Genomic DNA, 24,842 nt, shown 5'->3' with positions numbered 1-24,842 from the left:
CAGGGCTGCGAGCACACTTACCCAGGCAGTGCAGGAGATGGTCCAGGCTCCCAGGGCCTGAGGACCAAGGTGGTTGTGACATCCATCATTTTGTGGGTTCATGATGTGCTGACCTGCTCCTGCAGCACAACAAGCCCCAGAGCTGCTCCAAGCATGGGCTGGATGTGACTGATGGCTGCAGCTCTCACCTCAGACACATCACCCATGGCAAAGGGGATGCTCACACCTCCTGGCTGAAGGTGAGTCCTCTGAATCCCTGTCCCTGCAACAAGGTGCTGATGAAGGTTGTGCTGATCCTGAGAGCAGCATCAGCATGTCTCGCCCTGGCCAGCTGCACTTCTGGCTCTTTTAGGATCAGGGAACACTTTCACTTCATTTTTTGAGATGAAAACACCTCTGGTAGCACCAGCTCATGCATCAGCACGGGGACAGCACAGCCAGACCGGGAAGTCCAGGCTGAATCTGAAGCAGTTGGCCTGAGTGGCCAAGCTGCTCTGGCCACTTGAGGAGGGCCCCTGAGGACACCCATGGCTAGCGTTGGCACAGGCTGAAGACCTGCCTGAGCACCTCCAGGCATGTCAAACCTGCCTGTACACTGTTGCCTGCAAAAGAGGTGGGCACTAGGATGGGACATAGTCTCATGCCAGACCCCTAGATCCGGCCTAGTGATCTAGTGGTAGATATCAGCTGTCCCTTTTGGGATGTCCATGCCATGCATCCATTCTTGGTTTCTCTCCTTGATGAGGACCAGGAGCAGTCACAGCAGTGCTCAGGGTCCGAGGTGCAGCGCCCTGATGTGCTGGGGAGCAGGGAGCTCTGGGGTACCCTCCTTGCAAACACGGCTTAATCCAGCCCTGGAGCGCTCCATGGGAAAACAAAACAAAGCGTGAATCATCCTACTCCAAACCTCAAACCATGTCACAAGCACCCCTCTCTCCGTTGAAGTTCTCCCTCTCCCCCATATACCTCAGCGGGAAGCACACGCGGATTCCCGCATCCCAGGGCTCGCTCTGCCCTCTAGTAGCGGCTGGAATTACAGCAACGGGCTGTTTGTGCGCGGCGCCTCACCAGGGGCTTGGGCAGCGGTAGGGGGTCACCAGGGTTTGGGAAAGGGGTCACTAGGGAGTCTGAGGAGGTGGTAGGGAATCACCAAGAGTTTGAGGATGGGATAGGGGGTCACCAAGGGTATGAGGAGGGGGCAGAGGTTCACCAGGAGTCTGAGGATGGGTAGGGGGTCACCAGGGGATTGGGATGGGGTATGGGAGTCACCAGAGCCCGCCCTGGCTCCACTGGCATCCCCGGCACGGACCCGCAGCCGGCATGGGCAGAGCCGTGCGGTTTTCCCGCAGTCCCAGCCCCTGAGCGAGTCATTCCCGCTGTCGCTCCCGAGCCAGCCTGGAAAACCTCTGCTGGAGCCCCAGCGGGTGGCACAGGGCAGGCAGCGGAGTCCGCACCGCCGAGCCCGGGTAGCGGGGAGCTGAACGGCCCCGGGGCTCTGCCGTGGGAAGCGGAGCGGGGCGGAGCGGGGCGGAGGCGGCGGAGCGGGCACATGCGCCGTGCGCGCACTGCGGAGCAGCGCGGAGGGGCGCGGAGGGGCTCGCAGCGGGAGCGCGGCGGCCGCCGCAGCCCTGCGCAGCCCCGGGGGCCGCCTCGGAGGGAAAGACCCCCCACGATCCCCCCGAAACCGGCAGAGGTGAGCGGGGAGGGATGCGGGGATGACGCGGCACGGGGAAAGTGGGGGGAAGCCCCCCATCTGTGAGTTGATGGGGGGCATCGCTTGGCAGCTTCTTTATTGGGGTCCCCCTTGGCTTTGCATCCTTTGGGAGGGGCCCTCCGTGAATGGAGGGGATCCCCCAATGCTCTGCATCCTTACATGGATGGGGGGGATCTCCACCGCTTTGCACCCCTGCATGGGGGGTCCGGGCCGCTTTGCATCCCTGGATTGCAGGAGTGTTCCCCATAGCTTTGCATCATAAATGGGGGGGGGTGTATGTTGCTTTGCAGCCTTGCATTAGGACTGTCTGAGCTGCTTTGCATCCTTGAGTGGAGGGTCCCTGTCAGTTCACACCTATTCTTCGAGGGGGGGGGAGGATGATCCTTTGCATGGAGGGGAGGGAGTCAGGCTGCTTTGCACCTTTTCATGGGAGAGGAACCCCCAAATCACTTAGCACATTTGCATCACAGTGCTCTGGGCCTCTTTGGACCCTTGCATGTGTGTGTGGGTGCTGTCACTTTGCATTCCTGCATGGAGAGGGGGGTACCTGGCTCCTTTGCACCCTTGCATTGGGGGTGGCACATCACTTTACATCCTTGCGTCGTGGGGAGGGAGAATCCACCACTGCTTTTCATTTTTACATCATTGTGGAAGATAAACTAGTGTGCAGGGAGAGGCACCTATAGCCAGCATAGTGTAGGGCTCATCACCCCCTGGCTGGGAATGTGGGGGTCATGGAGGGGCTGCAAACTGGTGTGAGCCTGGAGAAGCAGAGGGGACAAGGCCAAGCAGCGCAGAAGCCTGGTGGCACCTGCCATGCATGGACCCCCCTAACCTAGGGCTCTCTCCTAGGGGTTTGGAGCCCTCCCCAGCAGCCCCACAAGCGGGCTGCAGGCAGGCACACTCCCCCTGAAGAGCATAGAGCCAGGGCCTCCATGCTCCGTGATTCAGCTACTTGCAGAGAGCTTTAATTTTATGGCTTCAAACTCGAGTTCTTGCTGCCTCGTGGTGGTGTCAGCACGATAAAATACCTATGGATTAAGATGCTTTTTAGTGTAGTTTGTGGCTGCTTTGTCTGTGGCTGCCTGGCAGAAAGCAGTCAGGGGCCAGATACACTGCCGGACACGAGCTGGAGGGAGGGAGCACAGAGCTATGGGCAGATCAGCAATGGCAGAATTAATAATTCATCTCCAAACTTCAGCGTGCCAAGGCACACCCCTCAGTTGCTGCATCTCATCGCCTGGGTTTTAGAGAGGTTGCTAGATTCATTGAAATATATATGGATGGATAATGATGGATCTGTGTATCTCAGTAGCATCCCCTATGACGGGTTGAACAGCTTGGAAATGAGGAGAGGTTGAAGAGGGCATCAGCCAGGCAAAACTTCATCTGGCAGCTAGGAGGTTAATGTGCACCGTGCTCTTCTGTCACAAATGCAGAGCATGCTAAGGGCTCTTACACATGATGCCTGTGATGCAACTTAGACCCCAAATGTCCGTTCCTTCCCTAAGGAGCTGAAGCCCACAGAGAAAACTCGAGATGAAGCATATTTTGCTTTGAGCTGTCATCTCCCTTGGCCCAGTTCTGAACCAAAGATGCTCATCCTCCATTTTATGGTGGATGACAAATCAGCTGCAGATGCCAAGATCTTGACAAGTTACGAATAACAGCCCTCGAGCCCAAAGTGTTAAAATAAAACAGGCAGGAATGCTTTTCTTTTTGCAGAGCTGCTCATCCTAAAAGCCACCCTCTGGGAAGGGACCACCCGGGCACATGGCACAGCCCTGAGGGAATCGCATTTGAGCTGGCTGGAGATGCCAGCTCTGTGGCCGGAGATGCCAGTCCTGCGGCTGTTCCCAAAGGCAGCGAGCGCCGGCTTTCCAGAAGGACCCTCACTGCTTGCTGAGGGTTTCCTGGGTTTATCAAAGCTCCTTCTATACTGGGGAGAATAAGGGTGGTTTGTTCAGCAGCATCCTGGTCACACAAACCGCCAGCGAGCACGAGGGATCCTTCTGTTAATGAGCTGAGCAAAAAAGGGAGAGAAATGTCATTGAAGGTTTTTCCTTTGGTGATAGAGAGTCATGAAAAACAACACATGATTCCCAGGTCATGAAAAACAACACATGATCCCGGGATCTCTTCCAGCCAAAACACAGCCGGGATCTGTGCCGCTGTTCCCACCGCCCCATCCCCTGACTCCTCAGCTGGAGATCAAGGCAGGCATCGCTGCTCCCAGGCAGCCCCAGCACAGGAGCCACGCACAGAGCCACCAAAGGACGACAGAGGAGGATCACATGTAGTTTCATCCACACCTTTCTCACCCTTTTCTCCCTTCAGCTTATTGAGGCATTGCGTTTGCATGGATTCTGTTTGTATCCAAAGCAGAGACAGAACTAAAAGGTGGTTGTGGTGGTGGTGCTGGGGCTGGCAGCAGCTTCTATGGGATGGGAAGGACCTGATGAAGTGGCCCTTGGCTCCATGAGCATCACTGAGAAATCAAACCCCACATCAACTAAAACCCAAGGAAAAGTATCTGAAAACCCACGTGCCAATTCACACTGTTTGCTAGTTGCATACCTGTTAAGAAACATCATTTAAATAAAAAAAATTGTAAGGATCCTGCTTGTTTTAAGCCAAACCCGCAGCAGGATGAGCTTTTTATACTAACCCCAAGGTAACAAGGCCGTTGCACTTATGGCATCCTCCTAAGCAGGCTTCTGTTGAAGGTTGGTGTTGCAGAGCCCAGCCTTCAGAGGCGTTTGTGATTTAGAGGCAATTTAGTCAAGTGCTGTTCCTAGAGCTGAAACATTCTGCAGTAGAAAAGGAGGAAAAAAAAAATCCTGTGGCATTTACTAATAAAACTCTTTAGGAATATTTTTAGCTGTGCCTTAACGTTATGTTGCACTTTGCTGTGAAGTGTTCGCTCGCTGAAGCCTCCTGGCAGTTGTTAGTTGTGGTAGAGCTGCCTTTAGCTGAGTTAGCAGGGGAGGAGAGCTGCAGATGGACTGGAGGAGAGGTGCTGCTGCGGGGTGGGTGGTGTGCCTTCCCTATGGGACACAGGTCACTGGTGCAGTCCCAATCCAGGGAGTGATGCAGCTCTGCCCCAGGGCCAGCCGGACACGCAGCTCCCGCTTCCCTGTGGCTGGAGTGCCTGACCCTTCCCCTTCTGCTGCAGCTCAGTCCCAATTTGTTCTTGGCCAACAGCAAATATTCCTCTGTGCCATCAGGATCAGGGCTGAGACCTCCCAACTCATGTCCTGCAGGAGCAGCAAGTCCATAGCCTCAGCTTCCAGCCTCCCCTGCAGATGGTGGCCCAGAAACAGCATCCCACATCCTGGGGGTTTTCAGTCCCAAAGGCATTTTGCCACCCAATGCTTTGCCATGAGATGTGCTAATCCTTCTCACTTTGGATGGGGCTGGGATGCTTTCCATGGCCCCAGACCATTTGTAAAGCTGGACACCTGGATACAGAGGTCTCAAGGAGGTGGTGTTGCTTCTCCCATGCCCATCAGCCTCAGTGTAATGAGAATTTACTCCCACTTAAGATCTGCCCTCCAGTTTATTTTAAGCAAGGGGAATGCTGGAGATCCAACCAGTTTTCATATATTTAACCTTTGGACAATAGCGCTGGAGTGATGATCAGCTTCACACAAAGCAGTAACATTTGTCATGTTGGTGTAGCATTCAGTCATTTGGACTAGCAACAGATTGAAAGGTGGTCACAGATGCATTTCATAAATTAGAGCAACGAGTCCTTGTGGTGCAGATCACGCTCCATTTTGAGTGAAGTAAATCAGCAGATCTGGTCCAGCTCTAGCAAGTAGGTTTCTCTGCATTGCAAAGAGCCACCTGCACAGTTTCTGCTGGTTGATTTTTTTCCTGAGACACCAAAGCCTCAGCCCCTTTAGCTATAGACTCTGCTTTCCCTCCTGAGGCTGTTCATGGTCCACGCCAGCCAAATATCCAAGGCTGAGAAGCAGTTTAGGGCCACCTGAGCCAGACGTTGCCCCTCAACCATTATATAGCTGCTGGTGACCCTGCAGATTTGTCCTGTTGCTCTTTGAACCCTCCTGCACTGATTTCCAGCACGCTCTGGGGCAGAGCTCCACAAACCAACAGCTCAAAGAGCTGCTGCTTTTGCTGCTACCACTTACTTCTGTCTGCTCAGAAACATTGCACACCCCAGAGATCCTTCCCAGCCCTCTCCCATACCAGATCTGCCCTGCCAGACTCCATAGGACAAGCTCCTTTAGGCACCTACGAGCCCAGCCGAGTATCACCTCTGCCTCTTGTCCTTTTCCTGACTCCAGAGCTGGCTTTTTTCCCTCTTTTCAATATTTCAGGACTGCCTTTTGTCTACTTTTCCCCCCTGTGCCCACAGCCCTTCTGTACCTTACCATTCCCAGGGTACCTGCACCGAAACACAGGTTGCTGTCCTGAACAGGCACTGTGAGATCTGGCTCTTCTTCTTGTTTTGATATTAATTTATCAAGTCTTTTGTCTTTTGTTCAAAGATAATGGATTTTTCAACATACCCCTTTGGTTTTTGCACTACTCTGGCTCCTGGCATCCAACCAAAGCTTTCGCTCCCTTGCAAAACCCTCCAGTTCCTGGCAGTGTCTGGTCCTCAGGGCTCAGCAGCACCCTGGGGAGCCCAGTTTGGGCAAGAGCTTTGGTTGCAAGGGTGGAGCAAAGGGACTGTCCCCACAACTTGGCACAGAGCTGAGCTTAGCTGCAGGGGCTGACCCCAACTCCCAGTCTTTAGGTGCTTGGCCTGGCTGTGCTCACTGCACACTTACCCATGTTCTCCCTAAATCCAGGCTCAGGGTTGGTCTTGGCCATCTCATACAAGCTCAGCTGCTGCTTTCACACACTATCCACCCATGTGGGCACCATGCTTCAATACCATCATGCAAAGTGTACCTCAATGGCTGATCATCCTTCCCAGCCCAGCTCCATTCATCCCTGCCATGGCTCCATTCCCAATCCAGGTTTCTTCTGCAGGAAGCGCCCAGCCATAGAAAGCAAATCCCAGAACTGCCTTCTGTCCCACCTTGGCCACATGAAGGAGAGTGGTAGCAAGGCAACTTCCCTCCGGTCTCTCATCCAATATGAAGCAGGACACTGAGGCTGAGCTGCAGGTATCAAGCACAAACCAAACATCTGTCATGGGGATTAGCCAGCATGAGAAGCTTGTTGTCACCCAGCCTGTCCCTCCTTGAAGGGCTACCCAGAGCATGCATGATCCTTCAGGACACTGTGGATCCCACCACAGGAATCCAGCTTGGCATTGCAAGTCACAGCTCAGTCCCCTGCCCAGTGGGAAAGGGCAAGTGGGTTTGGGGTCACAGTGGAGGTGGGGAGACAGTTATATATCTGAAGAGTTATTGCAAAGAATATAAGGAGCAATGGCTGGACATGAAACTCGAATCTTTTGGGCCCTCTGACAAAAAAAGAGCTGCTTTCCTGTTCCTGATGGACCCTGAGGACTTAAGCTGCCAGATGTGATGTCTGCAGAGATGAAAGATGACATCTGGAAGCAGCCAGCTGTAGGGGTCACCTGTGAGCCAGCATCTGCAGATCACATTGCCCGTCTGGTCTGCAGGGACCTGCAGTCATGGTCCAGGGCAGCACTGAGCTCCATCCCTCCTATGCTCCTCCTGTGCATGGTCTGGAAAAGCAGGGGCTGCTCCAGGGTTTGGGATGCTGTGGTCAATTTGCTGATTGTTCCATGAGAGAAATCAGCTTCTTAGGGTAGAAGATAAAGCTCATTCCTTATCTCATCATCTCCCCTGCCTGGGCATCTCAGCTGATCTTTGCTTGGGCAACAGCGAGCTGGATGTGGAGAAGTGGGCACTTTCCAGTTACCATCGTCATCAGCAAGTGTGTCCTTGGCCTGACAGCTGAGGCTGTCACCACTGCCTTTCACCTGCAATGTTTCCCAGTACTACAAGATCTAGAGTTATTGACTAGTTCAGCAGTTAGGAGAGAAGATGAGTTATGGGAGAGACCCTGCAGTGAGCCTGTGCCATGGCTGCAGCTCCTGGGAAGCCCCCACAGTTGGTCCCATTCCTGCCTTCCACTTCCAGGAAATTCCTGCTGGGTTTGTGGCTCCCATTTTCCTCCCCCTGCAGCCTGTCACTGGCATTATCCCACTGATTGCTCCTCACTTCCACTGAGGAGACAACAAAACCTCATGGATCTTAGTCCATGGGAGCGATACGAGAACCTGGCTGATGTTCCCAGACCCAGCAGAAGAGATGCTCACTCTGCAATAGTGCCCTGGAGATGTGCAGGGAAATGGGAAATCTCAGACCATTGCAAGAACGTTTGGCTGGTTGAGGTTGTACCTGTGAATCCCACACCCATGGAGCAGCCAGCACCTAGAGAAACTGGGGCTATCCATGAGAAATAAAGAGAAGCTAACCTTGCCGACTGTGGTTGGAAAAGCCCATATAGCCACATAAACCTGAGTGGGGCTTTGAAGGTGAAGCATTGTGGGAGCTTTCACCATTATCCCAAAGCAGCTGAATGGTTGGATCAGAGGGGCTGCGCTGGGCAGCTGTGGCTGGAATTTCCCTGTGGCCTCAGAGCCATCAGCTGCATCCTCTAATGCACCCTCAGATAGAGAGGAAAGGACCCGAGCCCTCAGGGACTGGCACATCTCCTGAGCTGCAACCAGAGAGGAGAGCAGGAGGGAAAGACCTCATCTCCCCCTACAGGCATCCATCACCAGCAAGGATAGACACTTGTATCCCAAGGGAGGATTTTAGGAACTCCTTTTCACACCCTTGGTGCCAGAGCAGGCATCTCACAGCAGAACCCAGCCCAGGACTCAGACACCTTGCACCAAACCCATGCCAGCACCCATCCAGGGGACCCACCTGGGGCAGGAGCTGCTTGCAGGAGATCCAGCAGGAGTCTAGCCAGGAGCAGGGCTGAAACATCCATCAGGGCAGGACTAGCTGAGTTTAAATAACCTCCCGGCCTATGGGTGGGGATGTGTGTCCCAGGTGAGGCTGCTCAGGGCCATCAAGGGCTAGTAGTGCATATCCATCAAGGGCTAGTAGTGCCTATGGGAAGAGGGCAATTTGGTCCTGCAGCTGCCCAGATGTGGCTTTACTGGTTGCATGGCAATGCCCAACTGGGCTGTAGTGGGGGTGCCACAGCAGTTGCTACCAAGCCTGGTGCATGCAGTGCTTTAGTGATGGCCCGTGGTGCTGAGCACTGAAGTGGGGTCTGGTATGGCCATGTGTGTGGAAGAAATCATTAGTTGCTCTTGGCCTAACTCTGTCCGTGTTTGGAATATCAGCCATTAATTGGGGAGGTTAAAAAGCAGCAATTTAAAAGTTGCCTGTCCTGGCTACCTTAGCCTAAAAATGTGTGTGCCTAACTCCTTGGTTTCTTCTGCTGCAAGCTTTGAGTCTTGTTAGAGCCTTTGGGAGGGGGAGATTAAAGGGACCATTCTTCTCCCACAGCATGGGCTCCAATGCTGTTATCAGACCACAGCCTCACCTTCTGCCCCTCTTCAAGGCTGTCCTTGCTGGGAAGTTTCAGACCTCAGATCCTTCTTTTCTTCATCCCCCTCTGTGGTCCCCATGAGGCATGGAGGCTGATTCCTCCCAGGCCCCCCGTGCAGGACAAAGAGCCCCGGTGCCGGTGGCCGTGTCCCAGGCGGCTGCTGAGAATGGCTCTTTGTTCCCTGTTTCTAATTGCTGGGCCCAAGCAGCTCATTAACTGCTCTGCCCTGCACCCTCCAGCCCCTGCAGCCACTGCTACATGGGGACATGCTGGGGCTCAGCCTCTGAGTGTGGGTTTTGAGGTGACACGTAAAACCATCTCAAAGCAAGCTTGGGGTGAAGCTGCCAGCATTGCTCCTCTCTTTATACACTGCAAGTGCGGTTCAGGGGTGGCTGGAAAGGAGGACTGTGTCTGGCCAGAGGAAGCATCCATCAGCAACATCCAGAGCCTCCCCTGCAAACTCCGTCACAGTTTTCTCAGCCAAAATATACCCAGCTGGGAGAAGCCTCTAGGTTTTTTGGGAGCCAGGAACAGCACCAGCTCCCCACGCATGTGCAGTGACTTTGGGAAGAGCCAGAGGACACACAGTTTGCTCTAAGGAGGGTTCAGGGCTGGGGTCCTTCCCACGGTGCCCTGATTGCCCTGGGGCAGAGCAGAGCCCAGCCGTTCACTCCCTGCACATACAGATCCGGGAGTACAATCAGCCCTTTGGGAAGCTTGATATGAATGATTTAGAAACAAGTTTTGGACTCTTTCATGGAGGGAACTTGCATTTGCATTTGAAAACTGTGAAGGAGCTGGCGGTGCTGGTGGGGAGACGGGAGCACTGGCGGGTGCTATCAATGGGAAACTGTTCTGTCGAATGCTCCCGGGGCCAAAAAATGTGAACTCTGCAGATTTCTGGCTCTGTTCATGGTTGGAATTGCTGTGCCCGGCTGCTCTGCTCCCAGCTATTAACAGCTCTGCTTGGGAGCTGGTTTTCCTTCGCTGCCAAAGCAGGGCGGGTGTTTGCGAGGGATGGGGTGGATGGGGTGTGGAATGTGGGGATTCATCTCACTGCATCCAGGAGCTGGGAAGGCTGTTCATGCCCCTTACCAGCCCAGGATCCAATTTGTGGCGGTTTCAGTGCTAAAGCCATCAGTTTGCCTTTGCATTAGGAGTGGATCTGAGGCCTGATGCAATTGTGTCACCCTTGTGCAAGCCTGTGTGCTTCGTGCCTGTCCGTGTCCCAGTCCTGGGCTGCAGCACCCAAGGAGACATCACCATGGTTAATAAATGCTCTTTTTTTCCTCCTTTCTCAGCCTGTTTCACACCACTTGCCCTTTACATCAGCAAGGAGGTCAGCAAGGGTGCTGACCTGCCCCCAGCACCCCCTCCTACCCCACTGTGCCCATATTCATCCTTCCTCACCAGCTCTCATGGGTGCTCTCACTGGAGATGAGGCTGCTGAGTGCAGGCATCTCCCTTTATCTCCTCAAGCTCCATAGAAAATGAACCATCCCCAGTCCAGGCAAGGATGGTGGTGGGGCAGGAGGCATGTAGGGTGCTACAGAGAGCAGGGGTAAGCTGGCCACAGCAGCTTGCCTCGGTGTGGTGTATGCACAAATAAAACCCTGGAAAGCTTTGCACTGAGCTGGAAGTAATGGCATTACAAGCGCTTGCTTGCTTCTGACTGCTGTTTGGGTTGGACGAGGCTTTTCAGGGCTGCAGCACATGGGGGTTTGCTTCTCATTTGAGCACAGCTCTGGGAAGGTAAGTGGGAAAAGCTACCTGGGTACAGTGGCTTGTCAGTGGAGCACAAGGGTAGGGACAGGGCCCATCATCATCCTCAACTTCATCCTGGCATCCACATACTCCAGTTTGAACCCACAGAGCATCCCCTGCTTGGAAAAGCCCTGATGCCACTGCATGGGATGCACTTGCCATGTCCCAGTATGGGCAGGCTGAGTGCCCTGAGCAGAGAGCAGACGGAATGGGGATAAAAACAGGCAGATGGTAAAAGCTGTGTATTTCTTGTTCTCTCTTTCTGCTTTGCCCAGGAGAGGTGTGAGGGCTCGCCAGCAGCATGCCGCTGGTGAAGAGGAATATAGAGCCCCGGCACCTATGCCGGGGGGCTCTTCCCGAGGGGGTGACGAGTGAGCTGGAATGTGTCACCAACAGCACGCTGGCTGCCATCATCAAGCAGCTGGGCAGCCTCAGTAAGTCACAGCACAGTGACCTCGGCATGGGATAGTGATGGGATGATGGTGGGATGCTGATGGGACACCGCAATTGCTTGGTCCAGTTCCAATCACGGAGAAATGGGGCTATATGAAAGCTGTGTGGCTGCAGCCACCCTTAGTTTGGTGGGAATTATCCAGCTAATTAAAAAAGGAGGATGCTCAGGGCCAAGCCCAAATGGGGACTTGGTGACATTTTTAAGACCCGTTTTCCTCCCATAGCTGATCTGTGCAGTGGGGACAAAAAGCCTTTGTGAACCTCTTGCTTCTCAAGTTGGCCTGAAACAGGAAGGTCAGGTGAAGAGTGAAAAAACCCGACCTATTGTTTCTGATCTTAGAGCTTTATGTGAAAGAGAGGTCTCTATAAAAGGTCTAAATCCTCATCTGTCTTCCTGTGCTGGGACTGATTTCAGCAGAAAAGGGGAGGATGAGAACACTGCCCACACCAGTGTGCAGATTTAATAGGGGCAACCTATTTCACTGCTGAGTATTGACTTATAATAGAGAAAGAAGCACAGGCTTTTCAGGGCTCCCTCTCTTATTTACCCCTCCTCCAGAACTAGATTCTTCTCTGAAATACAGAAAAACAAACCCTGTATTTAGGGAGCTGCTGGAAGTGCGGGAACTCACATGAGCAGCACCCATGAGCACTCAGGCCATGGCTCCCTCATCCAGGGGAAAAGGAAATCAAATATAAACGTCTCAGTTGGGTGACAGGCTGAGCAAATTCCAAAAGTGCCTTGATCTCAGGAGCCATTTGATACACGGTTTTAAAGGAAACCCGAGGTACTGGCCTGGGATGGGTGCTGGGATGGAGGATGAGATGAGATGAGATGGGTGCTGTAGCCTGCAGATGTCAGCAATGCTCTGCCAGGTGCCCTGCTCAGTCCTGTGATAATCACAGCCCTAATAAAGAGTTATCATAGCACTGAGCACTGCAGGAAAATAACTGCTGAAGTGAAATAAATCACAGCTTCTCCCTGCTGTAGGATGCTCTCTGCTGCCCTGCTCTTGGTTTTCCACCTTCAGGACAGGGTTTCCACAGGTCACATTGTGTGATGGTAGTTTTTTGGCTGCATCTGTCCTGGTAGATCCAAAGGCTTTTTGGGGTATGGACCGTGATGGTTCAGTGCCTCCCATGGGTACCACTCTCACTGAAAAGGATGTTCATGTGCAGAGGAGGCGCAGGAGAAGGGTGGGTGGTTTCTGCTCACCTCCCTCTGTGCATTCTGCAAGGTCTGGGAGAGGATGAGGCTCCGATCCCAAAAAACAAGGCTGGGGATAGAGCCCCATGGAGCCAGTGAGGGAAGGTGTGAGGTGCAGGGATGGGCAGGGTGAGGGCTGCCTGCCAGCTACCGCTGCCTGACGTGCGCATGTTGCCCTCTGCCAGGCAGGCACGCAGAGGACATCTTCGGAGAGCTGTTCAATGAAGCCAACAGCTTCTACATGAGGATGAACTCGCTGCAGGAGAGGGTGGACCTGCTGGTCATCAAGGTGACGCAGCTGGACTCCACCGTGGAGGAAGGTGAGGGGCTGGGGCTGTTTTGGGGTGGTGGCTGGGTGCTCAGGGCCAGACTAGCCCAAGATTCATGGGGCTGAGGCCACCCCTGCATCCCCACTTCTTCTCTTGCCCCCAGTTTCGCTGCAGGACATCAACATGAGGAAAGCCTTCAAGAGCTCCACAGTGCAGAACCAGCAAGTCGTGTCTCGCAACTCCATCCCCAACCCAGTGATGGAGATGTACCAGCGCTGCGACAAGCCCCCGCCGCTCAACATCCTCACACCCTACAGGTAGGGCAGCCAGCACACCACTTCTTGAGGGGACTGAGGAGGTCCTGGGGTGTTCTGGGGGTCCTTTCCAGGAGAGACGTGCGGGTTGCACCCCATTTGTTGCTCAGCAAGTGCTGAGAGGCTATTTTCTCCCGTTGCTGTGCCACCATGTAGTGTAGGATGCTTGGGATGAGCAACCCATGCAGTGGTACTGCAGATAGTGATTGTTGTGTTGGACATGTTCATGGTGGGGCAACAGCTAATGGCTGTGCTCATACCAACCCACCCTGTGCAGGGGAAGGGGGTATTCTGTGGCTGATAACTCACTCTCCTTTCCCAACCCCCCAGGGATGACAAAAAGGATGGCCTCAAATTCTACACTGACCCCTCCTACTTCTTCAACTTATGGAAGGAGAAAATGTTGCAGGCAACAGAAGATAAGAGAAAGGAGAAGCGCAGGCAGAAGGTAACGGTGGGAGACACTGGGAGGGCTGCCGAGGACCGAGGGGACAATCACCTTCCTGGTGCATCCCCTGTGCTCCAGCCCATTGTGGTGGGCACATCTTGTGGTGCTGGGTGATGGTCATGGTCTGGAGGAGCTGGGCCGAGATGTGTGGCTTGTGTGTGCCCCCAGGAGCAGCGGCTGGTGGAGGACTCCACCCGGGAGGTGAAGAAAGTGAGGAAAGCCCGTAACCGGCGCCTGGAGTGGAACATGATGGCGTATGATAAAGAGTTCCGGCCCGATAACAGGTTCTCACCATCCCCCTATCACATGGCGTCATCGGAAGGATCACTGTCCCCAGATAATAGGCAGGTTTTACCTACTGCACGTTTAGCTCACCACCTCTCCTTTGCTTTTCTCTTCTTCTTTGTCTTTGGGGGAATGAGTTGCTTGTAGGAGGGTCGGGATGATAAGCCATACACCCGTGGTAGCTTCAGGGGTAGCTGGTGCCCTCACGGTCACATCCAGGACCTTAAGAGCAGCCTTGGTGTTGGGTCAAAGTCTGAGCACTTTCCATTTGGCAGCTAAAAGAGACTGGTTCAGCTGTGTTGGTGTTCTCCTCTGCTCCGTTCTCTGCTTTTGTTCATCTATATTTCTGAAGCCATTTCTTGCTTTGTTGTCTCAACCCCAAAATACTCCCAAACCCCATATCCCCCTAACCCCTCCCACCCATCCACCCCCCTTCCCAGAAATACAACAGTTGGGTTTTCCTGTGCTGTAGATCTTACGCATCGGACGCTGCGGACCACTCGTACCCGGCGAGCCCCAACCACCCAGCGCAGCTCCTGGCCCCAGCGTCCCACCAGGCCCCGGTGGAGCACAAGGAGGGGGTGCTGGTGGCTGTCCCCCCCCAGGAGCACGTCTACCGCCCGTCGGCAGGCAGCCGGCAGAACAGCCTCAACCGGCTCCAGCAGCCCCACGTGCTGCAGCCCCCCGAGGCCATCCTCAACGGGCCGAGACCTCACCTAGTCAAGGAGTACGGGTAGGGCTTCAGCTTGCTGCTTGCTTCATGGTGGAGGGATGCCCAGGGGAAGGGGGGCTTAGTGAGGGGTTGACCCCCCCATTGGTGGTGGTGCAGGGAGATCCCTTTTCTGCAGCTGAAACTGCCAGTGAGACCCGAGGCCAAATCAGTCAGGAGCACTTTTGGGGTAACCTCATCCCAGATAAGGCAAAAAGATAGATGGAGGGGAACATTTTCCCACCGCATGCCCCATTGCCCATTCACCAGCAGAACCTCCTCACCTCCATGCCCCTGGGACAGAGCTCATCGGAGGTCCAGAGCAAACCAAGCCACAGCAGAGCCAGTCGGGTGCCCGGAATGGGTGATGAGTGCTGTTGTTCTTTGTACCACTGACATGGCTTTGCTCCCATTGCAGCCCGCAGCCGGTGCCCATGGCAGAGTACTTCGTGCCGCCCGCCCCGCCACCCCCACCGCCCGTCATCCCCTCGGCACAGACCGCCTTCGACAGCCCCATCTCAGCTCCCCCCGCCCTGGCTCCCGGCTCTGCTGGCCCCCCATCCTACGCACCCTCACCCCCCCCTGCGCCCCCCGGGCCCTACTCCGCTTCCCCGCCGCAGGCCGGCCCCATGGGACCCCCGGTGGCACCCCCACCACCGCCGCCGGGGCCCCCCGCTATTTCCGCCTCACCGGCACACTCAGCATCGCCGCCGGCTCCCACCGTGGAGCCTCGGAAGCCACAGATCCCGCTGATGCCCATGAGCGATGCCCGGAGCGACCTGCTGGCAGCCATCCGCAGGGGTGAGTGGTGGGGCGGTGGCAGCAGTGGGAAATGGGGGACAGGTCCCCAGTGCTGCCACCATGGTGGCAAAATACCTCTTGGCATAGAGTTGGGTGGTGGTGGTGGAGTGCAAGATGATGCGTGAAGATGGTGGCATCCAGGTAGGGATGGAAAGAAATGCATTGCAAGGGGTTGGAGGGAGCCGGGGGAAACCATCACTAGAGGCAGTGTGGAGATCCACAAGGGTGACTGGCAGCTCTTATGCGCATGGCCTCCTTCCACGCTGTAGCAAAAGATGTGCTCCAAGGTCCTTCCCATTTCCCTTTCCTGCAAATCTTAGGTTGAATCTTCTTGGATTTAACCTAAAAGGTTCAACTTCCTCAGGTCAAGTGGAAGCAGAGGAGGAGCTTTATTCTATTATATAGCCTTAAAATCTCATGCATCACATTATCTCTTATAGCTTTATAATCGTGTGCATCCTCCTGCAAGGGGGCTGCAGCGATCTCGTTTCAACTGAGGGGATGCCACACATTGGGTGCAGCCATGGGTGCTGGCTACATTGTCCCTAAGCCTTTCCCCCTTTCCCATTGCAGGAATCCAACTCCGGAAAGTCCAGGAGCAATGGGAACAAGAGGCCAAAAAAGAGCCGGTGGGCAACGACGTGGCGACGATCCTGTCCCGCCGGATCGCGGTGGAGTACAGCGAGTCCGACGACGACTCGGAGCTGGATGATAACGAGTGGTCAGACTGAGGGGCCCCGGGGCTGGGCGGGCTCGGAGCATCCCAGCTCCGTACCAGGAGTGTGCAGGCACCTTCCCCAACCTCGATGCCAACAAGTGCGGGCAGCCCCGCTCATTCCGGAGCTTTGCTTTTACACTATGTCAAAAACCCTTCGGGCAGCAGCAGCACTGGTAGGATACACCTCGGAGGCAGTGAGACCCATTATTAGCAGCACCTTCACGTTTAATGACTGCTCTGAAGGCAGGTTAGTAGGATTACTCCAGGTTTACACCTGGAGCAAGACCAGAGACCAGCCCTGAGCATGCTTTGCTAGAGAAGGGAAACCCAGAGGCAGTAGTGCTTTGTCAGCTAGACATCAAATGTGTTAATGAGAAGCTCCTGGAGAAGAAGCCTGTTTGCAAAGCTGGTGCCACCATGGGTGTGCAGGGATGGCCAAGCACTGGGTTTGGGGATGCTTTGCTGCCTGCTTTTGTAGGATCTGACAGCTCCAAAGGCTGTGTGTGGGCAGGAGCCTCCTTCCCCATAGAATCATAGAATTACAGAATCGTTTGGGCCGGAAGGGACCTTCAAAGCTCACCTAGTCCAAACCCCCTGCCATGAGCAGGGACATCTCCAACTAGATCAGGTTGCCCAGAGCCACATCCAGCCTGGCCTTGAATGTCTCCAGGGATGGCACATCCACCACCTCTCTGGGCAACCTGTGCCAGTGTTTTAACCACATTTCATGTAGGAATGGTCACCTTTGTGCTGTTGTTCCCTGGAGAAGACCAAGCCATTGGTGACCTGAGCCTGTTTCCATCCTTAGGACCAGTTTTCTGGGAGGAAAGGGTGAAGGCAAGGCTTGTGCAGCTGGCAGGGAGACACAGCAGTTGTCTAGGCTTGGAAAGGTGCAATGTGTGCTGTCCTCGGGGGAAAAGGGGCTGCTGGCAAGGGAGCAGAGGTGTCCAGGGAGCTTCCCCATGCCCGGCTCTCCTTGGCCTTAGGGCTGCACCATTTCGGTATTATTTGGGATAAAAATAAATAGACAAAATGCTGCTTTTAGGTAAACTCTCAACTTGCACTTCGCAGCCCCAGAACCTGCACTTGTACAGTTGGGATCAGCTTGGATCCAGGCACTAATTCCCGCCAGCCTGATCCTGCCTTGTCCTTTACTTCACAGCTGGGCACTGATGGGGGACCTTGGAGAGCTGGACCCCCAGCATGGCACTGAAAATACCACTTTGCTTGTCAAAATAGAGCATGATTCATTCAAGGCTTTTCACACAGCTGCGAAGAGGGGAGCCACGGGAAGGCAGAGCAAAGGGGTGGGGAATACTGAACATATCACAGTCAGGAGTAAGAGCCTGCAGAGAACAGGGAGAGGTTCCCCACCAGCAGAAAATGGGCCAGGACCAGCCATGGACTTGCCCAACCTGGTGTCTCGAGGTTCTCTCTTGTGTTCCCATATACCACAAGTCCCTGAATGGGGTTAAACAGAGCCTCCATGTTGCATCTCTTCTGGGGAGAAGCTGGGCTCTGAGTCCACCTCCCCGGCTCTCCCAGTAGCCATGAGGGTGATGGCTGTAAAAGTAGTATTTTAACTATCTAGAAGCAACCAGGCTGCTAAAGGAGGTGGGAGGATATGGCTGGGACACAAAAGGCTGCTCCTTAAATTCACCCTGAGAAATGCTAGTGTGAGTGATGCTCCAAGCATCAAGGGTTTGGGGAGGGGGGTGCCCTGCCATGGATCACATCCCAGGTTTGGCCCCCCTTTCCTCAGGAAAAGCTCCCCTTGACTTCATCAGGGCTGATTGCTGGAACAGGAACTCCAAATAAAATCCTTGGATTTAACACCAGAATTCCCTATCTCAGCAGCACTGATGCCGTTTAAGCTGCTCAGGTGCTTTTCCTGCTCTGCCTGTCAAGGGAAGCCTCCCCCAGCAAGAGGAAGACCTGACAGTATGGGATTAGCTGTAGGGATCAATCCCAGTTCCCACATCAGCCTGCCAGGAGGTTCCATGCCTCCCATTTCACTGATCTCCCACTGCATACAGGGCAGGCAGGGAGGAGCAGAGCAATAGGACACATGGAATAGCTCATCTATTCCAAACCCAGGGAAATAGGACTGACCAAGGCAGGGAGACAGTGTACTTCAGGTGACCAGGAAATTCCTGATGCTTGGCATTCACCAAGACCTCTCATTTCTGATGTTGACCCTCTGAGATGCAGAGAACTGGCTGCAAAAGCTTTTGGCCAAAGCCTGGCACCTCTGCCCAGGCACAGAGCTCCTGTGACAGGCTTTCCTTGGGAAGGCAGCTGGGATTTGGCCTGGAGCAAGGTCAGAAGAAAGTCTTGTAAAAATTCAGAGCAGCATTTAAGCAGCCACCTGGTAGTATTCATTGTGGAGTGTTATTAATATAGATGCAATCACAATACTGTTTGTATGAGAAGAGAAGTTGGATTTATTTGGATAACTTAGGAAGAGCAATAACCCTTTGTGAGAGAAGGAATAGCAGAGGGCTGTTGGAGCTGCTATTACCTGTTATGGTGGTTGAAGGGCTACAGAGTTGGCTGCAGGGACTCAGCTAGGACTTGGACAGAGCCAAGGAGTCCCACCAGCCAATGAAGGCAGGGAATGGGCTCTGAGACATACAGGACTGGCTCATCCCTTGAGTCTGTGATTGTCCCAGTTCCACAAAGCTGAGCTGATCCTGATGGAAACTGGAGAGGAGCCGAGTACCCCTAGGAGACTGCATCCCTTCTTTCCATGCACTAGTTGCTTTGTGTGTGCCACATGAAACTGTGATAATTCTAGTAGGACTCCATTGGTGTGTGGCAGGTCAGGATTATCCCTATAGGCCCCCACTTCCCTGTCACCTCATAGCATCTTTGCTGTGCTTGGGATTGGCAGCAGTCAGTCAAGCCATGCTACTATCAGGGTCGATGCCGTTGCATGGCAGAGCGCTTGACAATCATGTAACTCAAGCCTGCCTGTGTGCAGGTAGCAAGGCTCACTCCATTTCCTCACATCTTTGTGTTCTTACACCATCCCCGGATATTCCAGCACATCCTCACTGTTTGTATCCCACTTAACGAAAGCCCCTGATAGCATGAGCCCATTTCACACACAACTCCAAAGCAAGTCAGCAGGACCATAACATCCTGGCATTGCCCATTGCTTGAAGACATCATGATCCAACTCTTCCAGGGATCTGATCTGCCTCAGCTCCACTGAACTGTCTTACTGCCAAGGGTTGGGGCTGATTCACAGGTAGCCTCTCCCCAGTGAGATGTCTACATCAGAGCACATTGGTCAGGTTTCTTGTGTAGCTGGTGGAGAAATAACCCACATAGTGAGTGCGGGCTGCAGACATGTCTGATCATGGTGCACCTTGCTCTTCCCAGCTCTCTTCTAGCAGCACCACAAGGCAGGCAAGCACATGGTGGCACTGAGAGCCCCAGTCTCGCAATACAGCCATTCCTGCAAGGTCAGCTCTACTGGCAAGCCAGAATCCTCAGTGTCTTTGCCTGAGGGACTCAGCCACGTTTGAGGATGACCATCTTTATTTTAGGTGCATTCATCTATTTTTTGCCCAGGTGACCTATGAAACCCAACACAAGGGACACAGACTCCTTGGTTGGTCTGGGTTAGCTCTGCTGGACCTGGTTGTGCCACAGTAATTAACACTGGCTGGCTGACCCGTCTGCTGTGTACTCTATTCTGTACGTATGTGCCTATTTCCATAGACTCTTCCAAAAGTAGGCCAGGCTGCATTACACAACCTGAAAGGCTCAAATGCTCATGTGGGCTGATATATAAAAATGAATATTTAAATATTTTATCTAGCTTGGCAGCCATTAAAAATACAATCCAGGTCGCAGATGATTGAATTGCTCCTCTCTCAAGTGCACCAGAATTGGGCTGAGGAGGTTCTCCTGTACATTAAGGTATCATATTCCACGTTAAAATACAACAGTGGCATTTCATTGCCAACAGATAATCAGAGTGCCAAACATTTAATGAGCCCAACTGATGTCCCAAGAGTTCTTCTTTCCATTTTATCTGCTTTCTCCTACTTGCCAAATGATAGGCATAGATTAACAGTAATAAATATGATTGCCAAGAGGGTGAAATATATTTGTCTGCATACAAATTAATTGGGCCAGATTCAGCACAAGAATAAATAAGCCAGTTTGGTTCTGCTTAGAACACTATAGTCCTTGAGGTCCCTCAGGAACCTCTTGGACATCTCTAATATAGCTGAAAAAGAACATTGTGGGACCACTGTGCCCATGGTACACTAGTGGCTGCCTGTGAAGGCTACATCAGGTGTGAAGCCTGGTCTTGAGCAAGTTTCATGAAGGTTGGTGGAAGTCTATCAGTGTTCACATCCTGGCATTGCACCCTCAGTGTCTTCTTGACTTTGAGTGAACATTGGAGCTGGCTGCTGACACCGGTGGCTCTTAGATTATCCGTGTCCTGAAGAAAGAAGGGATTGGATAGTTTCTAACTTTCCATCCTGGATAGAGTCCTAGAAAGGAGCAGTCATCTCATCCAGTGAGAGCTGTTTTATCTTGGGAAGGTTTTACTCTGGTGACAAACATAAGGCTGAACATGGCTTCCCCAGAGAGTTCCCTTCACATAAGAGCCCTCAAATTTCCTCCCAGTAACTTTTCCATCTCTATTTCATTTCCAAGTCTCCTAATAGCCTGAATGGAAGCTTTGCAGACTCTGCTGGGAACAGAGCCTTAGTTAACACCTCAGCTTTAATGATAAGTGGAAGTTCCACTTGGAGGGAGGAAGGTTATAGCACTGGAGGTGGTGTTTTGAGGGGTGTTTTCCAGAGGTGCATGGCTGGCAGGAGTACCATGCTGTTTCCTTCTGGATGGACTGTGGGAAGTGCAGGAAGCACACTCCATCATGGCATGCTGGCAAGGGCAATACAGGCCCTTCCTTTCACCACGATTCCTGTTCTCCTCTAGTAGTAGTAGTAGTAATGTAGGGGTAAGGATTTCTCAGCTCACATGTCACTTTACAGATTAAAAGGGCAAGGACTCTGTCCTGAGGAGTTTACAGTTTACAGCAAAGACCATATAACCTGCACTGCACTTTAGAAGCCTCAAATGCTCACTCACCCATGAATTTACCCTCAACTCGGCAGCAGCACCTTGAGGACTGTTGTCCTCTCCTTTAGGTGACCCCACAGCGAGCACCACATCCGCATCCCCCCGCCAATGGCAGCGGTGGGATTCCCTACCCTTCCACTGTCCCCATGCAAAAGTGCCTGAGCAAAGTACAGGAGTGCCAAGACATGCTGGTTTTGTCTCTGAAGGGGTCACCATGCCCTCAGGTTGCGCCTTTCCCAATCCTCACAGCTCTGCTCCTCTGGGATGACCATACAATGCCATAGGAAACATGCCCAGCCACACCATTGCAGCTACCTGCCAACACGTGGAGCTGCCCATGCAATTGATGTGATGGCATCTAAGCTCATAGAAAGTGTCCTCCCTCCTTCAGGCACTTACACCCAAGCCTAGACTTTGAAGTATTTCAATCTTTTTGGGTCAAAGAGTTGTTTTATGTGAATCTGATATTCCTTTAACAAGCCCCAGTTTTTCTAGGACCACTGCCTCAAGCTCTGCTTTCTCCAGGTAAGAATTGTGCCTGCATTTAGCTGGGAATTTTAAAAAACACAGTCAGAAACTTTGAGTGAGCCTTCAGTACCGTGCCCACAGGCAGTGTGGAAGGAGAACAACAGGATGATCCCAAAGGACACCACCCAAGAGTCAGCCAGGATGCTTGTGTGCTCCCTTAGCTTTGTTGCCCCTTCTCTGGTGTTGGTGTTGACCCTCAAGTACAATAAAGATAAAATGCACTTCAGATTAAACACTTGAGACAGAAGGATGTGAACTAACTGCAGAGAACCAGGCTGTGCAGCTAATACTGCTGTTTCAACAGTTGGAAAGCAGCAGTTTCAGTAACCTGCTCCTCCAGACCATTCATGGCTCACATACCGCAGCATGTAAGCCATGCTGGTACATTAAGGTGAACAACTTAAGTCACCCCTTGATTTGGGATAGTTCAGCTGAGGAATCCAAAACCAAACAACCCATCCCCCAAACTAAACCAACCAAACAACTTACATGTGATGTCCAGAAGGAACAGTCTGTTCTATCTCCTTACCCTGGACCTTGAGGGAAAGTCAGAGCCAGCCTCTCCTCCCATCTAGCCACCAAAAAATGGAGCAGTTGTCACCATAAGCACTTCCTTTTGGAAGTGCAGCTCCTAAGAAAGCAGTGTTTAAAAACAGAGCAAGCAGCACATCAGCCCACAAATACAAGAAAGAGATAGGTCTCCTGCCACCATGGGAAGTACTTTTGTCCCTGGAGGACTCACCTCAGCTGAAGTGTTTCAAATCCCATTGATTTTCACCTGTTACCGATGCTTGTGTGTCCCTGATGCCTCAGCTGGGAACGCTTATTCCATAGAAAGTATCTTCTTGTGAAAAGAAAACCAACCATAAGAATCTTATTAGAAACAAAGTGGACTTTGAGCCCCATGATGTTCCTGTGATGCGGGTTGAGGAGTTGTTGATGTCCCGCTGGCACGTCTTTGGCACAGTTCTGACAGGTCTCCAAAAATCCTACTATTATGAGCATCAACCACTACCAAAGTTATTTTTATACTGAGGTGTTTCAGGTCTACCTTTAGCTCTGGCCCATTTCCCATGAACGGGGCCTCTCTGTGGTGCCTTTCATCTCAGATCAGAGCAGACTAGAAAAAGGAAAGAAAATCCCCACCAAAAAAAGAAGTCTTTTTCTCCAAAACGTATTTTTAGGAGTGTTTCAGGGCTGATGGCTCCTCGTCTTAACAGACTTAGTTCATTTTGGGGCTGCTTGACTCACCTGCGGGAATCTGGAACAGGATAACCCCAGCATGAGTTTGAGTTGATGCTGAAGTGTTGCTGGCACTTCCCTCTGCTTTCAGCTGTGCTGTGTCACACATGGGGCTCAGGTCCAGTGCTCCCCAGTCAGGACAGCAGTGGGGCCACGATGGTGTGGCAGCTCCTGACTGACACAAGTGCCTTTCCTGGAGGTCCCCACTGCATGGCCAAGGAACACGGGGCTTCACGGGGCTGGGGAAGGGCAGAGCATTTCCAAGCACTGCTGATGCTCAGCCTGTCCTCACCTGGGTGGAAACCTGGACCTGCCCAGACCCCGAGGTATCCACTGGCATTCCTCCTTCCTTGTGCATGGGTTGTTACCCCACAGCTGCACATGGGTAGTTTTGGGAGTAGCTTTTACTCCAATCTTGGCCAACCCAAGGAAACCTGGCTCCAGCAACCACACGTCTCCAGGTGCAGATGCACCTTTGGCATGGGGACAGTCCCCAAGAGGACATGGTGGGCATGCAGGGAGGGGACAAACCCTGTCACCACAAAGGCTGGAGAGCCTTCCTCCTCCCAGGAGCCATCTCGCTGCCAAGTTTCCATCACCTTCAGAGTGATGGAGCACAAGCCAGGCACTGCAGGAGTGTTATTTTGGGGGACATTGAATGTGAGGATCATCTCCTGTGCCCTGCAGCCAACAGCCCAGGGATCAAGGCTTGTCCAGGCTGGGCTGGGAGCACCTCAGGCACCCCAAACCTCCTCTGCATTACCCAAACTCAGCAGCTATGAACTAGGGAGACCTCACGGAGCACTGGGGCAACCACTCCTCCTAAACTAGAGCATCAGTGAGCAGCCAGCTTGAGCTGAGCATTTTAAAAGCAGTTTTCTCCCCTTTTGGCAATGGTCAGTCACACATACAGCCTGGAGCCAGGGCTGGGGCTGCCCTTTATGGAGGTTGGCTCCAGCTCTGCAGGGGTGGGGACAGGGAGGTGCCAGCCCAGTGGCACCTTGTGGTTGGCTTCCCGGGATGCTCAGCATCATTGGAGCTGCCCCAATGCTCCTGCAAAAGGCTCATATTTTAATACCAGGAGAAGTATTATCTATATTTCCTTTGACTTGCCATTTGATAAAAGCAGCTGACAGGAGATGGGCAGCTCTCCCAAGGGAGGGTCACCCACCACAGGCCATAACTTGGTTTCCAGTATTATATAGTTGAAATTAAAAAGGAAGGAGATGTTCACTGTCTAATGGGGTCTTTTAACCATGTGCACTTAGTCAATAGGTGAGTAGATGTTGCTGCTTGTATCTATCTACCGTACCCAGTTGCTACGTGTGAACAAGTGTATTTCTCCCCAGTGTTGTGGGTTCTGCCTGTCGTGACACGATGATGGAAAGGTAGGGACTACGTCAGTTGCAACACGAGTTTTCTTCTGTACAGTGTAGAGAGGAAACCTGGATCGATCCGAAGCACCGCTTGTAACTACATTTGTTCAGACAATGTCATCTTAATCCCAAACTGTTGACACTTTATGCATGTGCTGATTAAAAAAAATATTAAAAAAAATATTAAAAAATAAAGATTTTAAGAGGTTAAAGTAGATTTGGGTTTGGCTCTTTGTCGGCTTACCCTTGCTGGGTCCATTTGCTGTGAGTTATCAGCCCTGTGATACTCCCTACTCTATTAGAGGCCAGGGCACGGAAGAAGCAGCAGAAAGCTGTGATATCTCTATAACCCTTCATTTGGAGAAACCAGCTCTCAAAGATCAA

At 52.7% G+C, this 24,842-nt stretch overlaps 1 protein-coding gene across 3 annotated transcripts; it reads left to right on the top strand.

Moving 5' to 3' along the window:
• Window positions 1-1,553: 1,553 nt before the first annotated feature.
• On the top strand, window positions 1,554-24,675 carry LOC115612690 (wiskott-Aldrich syndrome protein family member 3-like). 3 transcript variants are annotated; one of them, XM_030497288.1, is made up of 10 exons: window positions 1,579-1,693; window positions 6,719-6,855; window positions 11,275-11,433; window positions 12,845-12,979; window positions 13,092-13,245; window positions 13,573-13,690; window positions 13,859-14,034; window positions 14,448-14,708; window positions 15,103-15,485; window positions 16,059-24,665. In XM_030497288.1, the coding sequence occupies exons 3-10, from the start codon at window positions 11,301-11,303 to the stop codon at window positions 16,214-16,216; spliced, it is 1,518 nt and encodes a 505-aa protein (XP_030353148.1). In that variant the 5' UTR covers window positions 1,579-1,693; window positions 6,719-6,855; window positions 11,275-11,300; the 3' UTR covers window positions 16,217-24,665. The 3 variants fall into 3 exon arrangements, with proteins under 3 accessions (XP_030353147.1, XP_030353148.1, XP_030353149.1); XM_030497287.1 differs by lacking the exon at window positions 6,719-6,855 and having other exon boundaries at window positions 1,554-1,693; window positions 16,059-24,675; XM_030497289.1 differs by lacking the exon at window positions 6,719-6,855 and having other exon boundaries at window positions 1,583-1,693; window positions 11,278-11,433.
• The last annotated feature ends 167 nt before the right edge of the window (window positions 24,676-24,842 follow it).

Source organism: Strigops habroptila, chromosome 9, assembly GCF_004027225.2.
Source record: "Strigops habroptila isolate Jane chromosome 9, bStrHab1.2.pri, whole genome shotgun sequence".
NCBI lineage: Eukaryota > Metazoa > Chordata > Aves > Psittaciformes > Psittacidae > Strigops > Strigops habroptila.
This window is presented reverse-complemented; position numbering and strand designations above follow the sequence as displayed.

Excerpts from the sequence above, each read along its gene's own strand:
- LOC115612690 (XM_030497287.1), top strand. The coding sequence starts at position 11,301 with ATGCCGCTGGTGAAGAGGAATATAGAGCCCCGGCACCTATGCCGGGGG. Across the intron at positions 13,246-13,572 it reads AACATCCTCACACCCTACAG|GGATGACAAAAAGGATGGCC; the intron begins GTAGGGCAGCCA and ends CCAACCCCCCAG. Across the intron at positions 13,691-13,858 it reads AGGAGAAGCGCAGGCAGAAG|GAGCAGCGGCTGGTGGAGGA; the intron begins GTAACGGTGGGA and ends GTGTGCCCCCAG.